Here is an 8,550-nt window from a genome sequence, read left to right as displayed (position 1 = left end):
GTCACTGAGCTCCAGTTTCAAAGGCGGCCGCAAGCTCAAGCGGTGACGTTTTGATTGGAAGTGATGAAAATAAATCGATTCTATCACTTTCCTTGAGCAAATGTTTCATGTTAACTTGAGTAAAATGATGCAATGTTTGTGTTTGAAATCTCGCTTCCTTCATGCGGTGATGATGCGACCACTGTGACATGCAATTAATCATGTGCTAATGACTCGGTCTTAATGACTGAAGAAGTCGTCGTACGAACAGTGGCAGCACACTGTTTCTTTTGGTCAACACGGCTGTAGCAGATCTGCAGTGCGAATGCGACGGCTGATTGATTAATTACAACTATCAGAGAGGCCTGATAATTCCCCAGTGGTGATGACAACATTAAGTGTTCTTTATCACTTAGAGAGGAAAAAGCTGTGTTGGCTAAATTGTTTCTTGTTCATTGTGAGTGCACCAACGTTCTGTGATCGAATATGGATCCAGACAAGTACATGCTAACCAATGGAGGTTTGCGTATTGAATGTTGACACCACCCAAAAAGGGCCTTAGACTCACAAATGCAATGTTATGACAAGAAAGGTATTATATATGCGGTAATCGAGTTTTAATGTCAGAAACATTGTCATTTTCCTGAGAAAATTAAAACGGACTAATCCACATGCAATTATGTGTTTGTGTAAAATTAGGACTTCCAGAGTCATAGTTGAACTTCATTTTCATGATCACAACTTAATTGATATTTTAATATTCTGCTGACTGGACTCCCTCAGAAGAGCATCAAATAGCTGCAGCTCCGGTTCTAACCAGAAGAAAGACATTAGGACATATGACTCCAGCCCGTTAATCGGTCGGGCCCTACTTTGCTCTGCGCCACACATAATCTGAAACCATATGATCTGTAAGCGGGATCCTACTGCATGGTCAAAGCAAGGCCCTCTTTGTGTGTCTTGATGTCAAACCAAAATGTTGTTTGTTTAATGTCCTAAGCACCAGGAGAAGTGTTAAAAGTGAAACATACCCATCTGTATGCCAACATGTCAGATCAGGTAAAAGTCTGGACAGGCGTAAGTGACAGCGAGCCCATGGCGCCACGATACACCTCCTCGATGATCTGGTGTCGTGTTCACATGGATGGGCTCTGTGGCTGAAGCGTGATGGCTCTGTGGGGGAAAATAATCAGAGGAAAGTGTGAAATACAAGCCGGGTTTTTATGTGCAACTAAAGTGGGTCATTTCCATCCCATGTACGATCCCCAGGGTCGAACTGAAATATTTGACACAAAACGTTGAGTGATGAAGCCATAAATGTGTTTGCATTATTGTTGGTAGATTGTTTTTCAAAATTGTTCAGCTCTAAAGATTTCATTAGATAGATGACGTACTAAGTATACTAGTCCAGTGTTCTACTTGTTATTTAAATGCCACCGACGTCTTCACTTTTACTTCGCTTTGCGCATGGGCTAATTGCTGGGGCGGCATAAAAGGACACTGGATGGATGGTTTTGATGATTAAGAAAGTACCCTGTGGTCAGTTGAGACTGCTTAATTGAGGCAGTTAGGCTGAGAGAGACTTAAAAGCGCCGGCTCCCGTCGACATTGATGACCGTCCTGTAAGGGACCCTCAGTCGGACCCTCTGGTCTTTTGATAGGACACTCGCCAGCATCCTTTGGGCTCGTTGCGCCCCCCACAATAAACAGGCAGGCCTTTGTCACCAGGAGTAGGTGGGGTCTGAAGGGTTGCTCCTCATTATTATTTTCTAAAGTAATTACACCTTATTATCTGTATTTATTTTAGCGGGGGTGCGAGCGTGCAGGTGTGGGCCATTCTGTCGCGGATTGGCAGACTCGCTGCTGCATATACTCTTGAGAGTCGTTTTATTTATTTATTTTTTAACTCTCTATGTTAGTTGTAGTGTTGTAGCCCAGTTGCTAATTTCAGCCCGATAAAAGAAACGTGCAATTAGGGCCATTATAGCAGCAGCTGTGTGCTTCCGAGCCTCGCAAAGACAGTGCCGTTTTCTCCCCGGGTCTGAGATTTTTGCAAAAGCGGGGCCATCATGGCGCGCGGCAAGCGCGGAGCGGTCAAAGTGGCCTATAAAGTACGCAGGAAAGACAAGAAAATAAAGCTTTTTCATACTGGCGTGTTTCTGCAGTGAAAGCAGCGGGGAGGCTCGCCCACAGACTCGCCGGCCTCGAGAACAATGGATCTGCCATCTCCCAACGTGAAGTGAAAAAGTGCTCGCCGCCGCAGCGTGGCTGCTCGCTCGCATGCGGTTCACCGCTGCGTGGGCGCAAGGACATTTGCAACTAGGGAAATGCTCTTTTGAACTACAATGGAGCAAAGACCCCCAAGGCTGACGATCACTCATTTGGTGCACCTTTGCAGACATCTTCATGAGTGGCGATGAACTGTCGTGAAGATTCAAGATTCAAGAGTAAAGTTGCTGTTCCTGTGCAGATAAAACAAATTGCAAAATCATCTTGAAAATTTATGGCTTGTTTCCACCCTTCCAAACACCCAAAAACACGAACACTGTATCTCTCCATTTTCCTGGTGAATATTTTGTTACAATGATTACTTTCTGACAATTTTAAATAAGCAGACAAATGGCTGCCATACTTAAAATCATGCTCTCCGTGATGTCCACGCGTTCAACCCAGCTAATTATCATCCTTTCATCAGTCAACATCAGCCTTCGCTTTCATGTTGAATCGCGGGGGTCACAAAGAAACAACAAAATGCCGGCGAGGAATTAAAGAGCTGATTACGTTGGATCAAAGACGAAGCAGCGCGGCGACGCAGCAAGAGCCCACAGATCGGTGCAGGGTTGAATACCGCCGTGGGCCCGCAGAGGCCCTTGCGGCAAGCAAACACAAGGGAACAATCTTACGCTCTCAGCACAAACAAAATGGCCGAAGGTTGCTCCTCTTTTGCTCATACTTAACGATTCTCCCGCTCGACTGACTTCACGGCGGTCACAACAATCATCAACAAGGGCCCCGAGTAGCACACACACTCAGCTATTATAGTTAATTGATAGAGTAAAATGTTTTATCATGGATAGCTACATCACTCATGTAGAGATCACCTGTACAGACTTGTGTGATGCCATCGAGTGGTCTCTTTAATCAAACTGAAAGAAGTACTGTATTATATCCTCTTGAAAGGGAAAGCGCACACTCGCAAGTTCCCTTAAACATACCCAGAAATTGTATTCATTTCAGTATTCAGTACCGCTAGAGATGCAAATAGACCACAGCAAGTTTCTCAAAATACGAGCTATTGCTCGGCCAATTGTTTTGCCTCGACTTGCGAGCTATGAATGTAATCACAAGTGAGCTGCAGGCTATCCATAGCTCCAGGAAATTGAGGAGAAAAAAATGGAGCAATTAAGGCGGAATCTCGCCTCCAACGCTTTCAAATTTCTCAGGCGGTGCTTGGGTGCACAACTTCCTGAAATCCACATGGAATGCTCACTTGTACGATGTCTCACACAGCGTAGTCACTCCTTGCATGTCGATTTATATATTTTTTTATTTTTCTATTCCTGTATTGTAAATTAGCCCTCCCTTCGGGTACCCAAGTAAACACAGTATCCACTTAGTTCTCATTGGTGAGGTTTGCCCCTCAGTCCCTCCTGCCCGAGCTTGCTGTGCAGGAGGGAGAGAGGGAGCTACGAGGCACTCTCTGGGGAGGCCACGGCATTTAAAGGCACAGCGCACCAATGTACTACTGCCTGTGTGTGTGTGTTTCCACACTTTCCTATATCTGATTAACTGAGATTATATTTCAATCCTGTTAACATGAGACAAACACAAAACCATGAAAAAGGTTGTAAAATGACATTGTGGATACAAATAAGAACATAATACCTTGTACAAACAGTAAACACTCATGTACTACATATCGATAGTGCTATTTTCCATTTATGAAAGGCACATGAATGTCACTGTGGATACAACTCCTGGTCATATCAGCACACCTTTTGCCTCATTAAGGACCTAGAAGTGAGAGGGGACGAACCAGTGCTAGAAAGCATTTTGCTGAGGAAGCACGGCGAGGATAAATTGGCCACTAGTTCAGTACTCGAGTCCCTGCTGAGCAGAGCGGAAGAGCAGGGCCTTGCTGGCAGCAGAGGCAGGCCCAGGCAAGGCGGGCTCTGGGCCCCATGCAGAGGCCCCCTCCCTACCTCTGACAAATACGGCAGTGGATAATCTCTCCTTCAGGATCTCGGCCCGGCACTGTGGGCCTGAAAAGGTGAGTGTGTGCATTTCACACTGCTTCATGTACACTTCCGCAATATGACACCTTAACACAAGCTGAAAATACCCGCTCAGAAAATGCAGGTCAATTCTTTTGCAACTAACACACTTGGCAAACTATGATCTCACAAAATAGGCAACATTTTTAGTTTAGTTACAGAAAAATGATCCTCCCCTTGGCGTCTGCTTTTGACATTGCTTCAAACAGCATCACAGTGACTCAAAACGAGGCCATAAAAGCTCTTTAGGGATCATTCCATGTGAAATCAACCAAGAGTTTTCACTTCCGCTCTCAGATTTTCTTCAAATTTTAAGGGGTGGTACATGGCGGAGATTACCATGATTATGTGCACATTTTCAGGATCACATGAGCAAGTGCACCACCAAAAATGTGTTAATACGGCAGCGTTTCACATCGATTTTACCTGCCTCGGACAATATTGAGAACATTTGGATCATCCCTGGCTATCTAGCTATAAATCATTTCAAAACTGTTTTTTTCCATATACAGTATATATATATATATATATATACACTGTACATACACACTGTATATATATCCCCCCCTTCATTGTGTCCATTCAATGTTGTACTTACTCCATCTTCTTAGTCTGTGGTAGTTCTTCTGCATTGGAGACAAGTTAACTAGCAAAGTAAGTTGAGTGTAAAAGTTTTGTCTGCTTTTGTTTGTAAATTTTAGCACCTTAACCTTCAGGTCTTACTCGTAAATTTCCACCCTGTAAGCTAAATTACAATGAATGTAAACGGCACTAATGAAAAAGTAAAATCAAACTTTAAAGATGATGTGAACAGAGAGCGAACTAAAATTTGCTTCACAAAGCAATGTCAAATTTAATAGAAACAAAAACACACCATGTTAATAATACTAGTTATTCATTAGGTGCTTGAGCCATACAAATACATGTTCCTGAAAGTTCAATATGTAATTTATCTGATTCGGTTTCGATGACAAGACAACACACCTTATTTGATTAAATTGATGAAATCCGCACAACTAAAACAATGAATAAATACACTCAAAATAGAGTTCTTTTCTCAAAGCGTTTTACTTCTATCAACAATTCATAGAAAATGAAACCAAAAAAAAACCCCCTCTCCTTCCCTCCTTTTTGTGGTCGACCTGTAATCGTCACATAGAAATGTCCATATTATCCAAGTGGATCTTGTCAGCCACTTAGGACGTCTCCATCTTGTAACCGTGTTTTTCCAGCTCCGCTCTACCAATAGAAAAAAAAAAAGAATGATACATTATAAATGAAAGCACTGAGGAATCTTACGATTGCCAATGTCACTCAAAGAAAAACACTCATGTTGCACAGCAGGTGTGGCAATGGCATTTGAGAATTCATTTGATACATTTAGGTTAATTCCAGTAAAAGCCAATGATAAAGCCGCAACAAGGAAGACAATAACTGGACTGCATCACGTTATTTGAATAGGTTCCATTTTGCCCCCAAGTGTGAAATTACGCAACCAAGTAAATGTTTAGTTATCTGCCCATTGCGCAAAATGTGCCTGTGAATGAAACAAAGTGCACTTCCGTTCCACTGTGCGGAAACATGGGGATTAATGTAATAACCATCCCCAAACGCACAATTACTTGCACCCTAAGCCACTGACATGATTGGTTCGGTTGCCAGGGCAAATTAAAACACATTCTCTGGAAGCTAGGGCATGTTTATAATAATCGTAGAACAGGTGAGACAAGGTGACATCAGAAAATTATTTACTGAATCAGTACACTTCACATCAGAAAAGAAAGAGTCGTGTGGAATACCTTAACTGATTGGAGAAATCATCCTCGACGTTGTCGTCGTCCCAGTTGTCTTCCCAAACATGAGCGTCTTCATCCTCGTCCAAACCGGTCCAGTCTAAATACATCCACAACAGGCCCAGAACAATGTGTGGAAAAGAGGTCAGAAGGATACGTTGGAAGGGAATCAAATGTATTTTTCAAACTATGTAAAAAAATAACTCACAAAACGTTCCTTTGGTTGGTGGCATGTCTCCATATTGTTTAGCTCAGTCCGCTAACGCATTTAGGCACATGCCAACTTAAATTAAACTTTGAAAAACATAATAAAAAGGACAAATTACGTACGCAGTAGAACATTTAACTGGTTATATAACATTAGTTAAATTAATTCGTTATACTGGCTTTCTTTAACGGGTAAACGGCGAATTACTGCTCGGTTAGCCTAGTTAGGTGAGCTGAGTCATTGCTACTAGGCCGAGCTCACATACAATGCTGACAATTAATAAAACAAGAAGTGGAAAATAGGAATCACAACGTCAAAAACACATAATTTTCTAACCTTCAGCTGGGAATTCCTCAAACTCGTCGTCCTCCTCGAGTAGACCGAGGTCGACGGTCTGCTTTTTGTCCGACATGTTCACCGGCGGGATGCTCGGATGATGTTTGGATGCGGATAGCTGCTGGCACGCAATGGATTGTGGGAACTTTATAACGCTTCACGCGGGTAGCGGCTGCGCTGACTGCGCAATGACGGTGCAGCACAGAGTTCTCTGCGCTAAGCCTCAAATTTACGATGTTTTAGCGTTCAGAAATTCAGGATTACTTTCGAAACGTATTTAAAAAATTTAAAAGTGATCTTAATCACTTTTAACTTGCATTTAAATTGGATTTAAAATGCCGCCATTTACATAGATAGATAGATAGATAGATAGATAGATAGATAGATAGATAGATAGATAGATAGATAGATAGATAGATAGATAGATAGATAGATAGATAGATAGATAGATAGATAGCCTCATAGCTCAAGGTTTGGATTTCGAACCTCAGCTCCTGACTATCTTTGAATGTTCTCCCTGTGCTTGTATGGATTTTTCATTTTCCTCCCATCTTCTAAATCCACGCTGGTGCAGTGAAGAATATAAATTGTCCTTAAGTTTGAATGCTTGTTTGCCTTTATGTGCCCTGTGATTGATTAGAGTTTGTAAGTGTTGCACAGTTTTGCAACACATATGGATTTTTTTTAAAAAACAGCTGTATTGTAAAACAGAAAATGCAGTCTGTCTGTCTCCTCCCGTGAAGCCTTTCCCCCATCAATACTGTACACACATACTGCTCCTATTCTGCAGAGCCATAAAAGGCTTTTGCTCCTTCCTGAAAACATATGCACACAAGTCAGCAGTCACATCTTAGCAACCGCTTTTCATTGAGGAACAAACGCATACTGTATCCCATAGGCCTGCTCAAATAACGAAGCGGTAGCCACAGCTTAGATGCATTGTAGATGAATGAGACAGCTAATTTACTACAAAACCACTTGCACCACAAAGGAAATGATTGACTGCTACTGTCATCTGTTGATTAACGGAGCTGAGGTTTAAGCTTTAAAGTACTTATTTTGTTTTATTTTGTAATTATTCTAAGCCTTTGCGCAAGACAACGCCACAACATGAGGAGGCAAAGCAAACGAAAGGCAATCAGAGAAGGAAATATAAATAGCTTTGTTTGGAGGAAAAGCCTCGGGCCAGGTCGAGAAATACTTACATGGTGGGATTTATTTATTTCACTTTTACTAATCAACGAGTAAAACTGCCCCATGCCGCTTAAAAGCAAACTTATGGATGCAAGAATAGGGTTGGCATGCTTTAGGCTCTTTGCAGCCCATTGCAATGCATTTGAGGAGAAAATCTCTTCAATGGAACCTCCTAAGACAAACAAACACACCAAAAAGTTGTACTATTGGGAGGTCAACTAAACTTTCCTAGGGGAAAATGCCTTTAAGGTAGGGCTGGACGATTAGGCAAAAAAATAAAAATAACAATTATTTGGATTGAGGTTGAAATCATGTTGTGGAAATGTGTGTTGGTACAACAACAACAAAAAGTCTTTGTATCTTTATATCCTTGAAAATTGAGGAAAGGAAAATTCCTTGAAAACTAAACTTTAAATATAAATTGGAAGGACACCGACAAAATAAAATAGTAAAAAGGTCAACAACGACATACCTAATTACAATAATACCAATTGGAAAAACTATTAAAATCAAATAACGTACCTGCTGACCCTTTGCGTTTCGGCCTCTTAGGGGCAGTGTGGTGCCGTCCAAAGATGGAGTACACACTTCGAATGAAACAGAAGAAATTACGATTGAACATAATCGAATATTAATATCACAAACTGGGAATAAAATTGTTATTTGAGTCGTGTTGTCTCACCTATGTGTGTGTGTTTCCAAATACAGCGTACGTGAATTTTCTTTAGTTACTCCCGTAGTCGAATGCTAATTTACTGTTAGCATT

General features: G+C 41.6%; 1 protein-coding gene across 1 annotated transcript; it reads right to left on the bottom strand.

Annotated features, from left to right (window-relative positions):
- Window positions 1-5,302: 5,302 nt before the first annotated feature.
- sem1 (SEM1 26S proteasome subunit) lies at window positions 5,303-6,718 on the bottom strand. Its single transcript, XM_086136800.1, has 3 exons — window positions 6,591-6,718; window positions 6,053-6,146; window positions 5,303-5,492 (listed from the first exon to the last, which is right to left on the bottom strand). The coding sequence occupies exons 1-3, from the start codon at window positions 6,664-6,666 to the stop codon at window positions 5,450-5,452; spliced, it is 213 nt and encodes a 70-aa protein (XP_085992926.1). The 5' UTR covers window positions 6,667-6,718; the 3' UTR covers window positions 5,303-5,449.
- Window positions 6,719-8,550: the final 1,832 nt, after the last annotated feature.

The sequence above is a fragment of the Hippocampus guttulatus genome, chromosome 18 (assembly GCF_054856545.1).
Source record: "Hippocampus guttulatus isolate MCC_2025c chromosome 18, RoL_Hgut_1.0, whole genome shotgun sequence".
In the NCBI taxonomy this organism is placed as follows: domain Eukaryota; kingdom Metazoa; phylum Chordata; class Actinopteri; order Syngnathiformes; family Syngnathidae; genus Hippocampus; species Hippocampus guttulatus.
This window is presented reverse-complemented; position numbering and strand designations above follow the sequence as displayed.

Excerpts from the sequence above, each read along its gene's own strand:
- sem1 (XM_086136800.1), bottom strand. The coding sequence starts at position 6,666 with ATGTCGGACAAAAAGCAGACCGTCGACCTCGGTCTACTCGAGGAGGAC. Across the intron at positions 6,147-6,590 it reads TGAGGAATTCCCAGCTGAAG|ACTGGACCGGTTTGGACGAG; the intron begins GTTAGAAAATTA and ends GGATGTATTTAG. Across the intron at positions 5,493-6,052 it reads GATTTCTCCAATCAGTTAAG|AGCGGAGCTGGAAAAACACG; the intron begins GTATTCCACACG and ends TTCTATTGGTAG.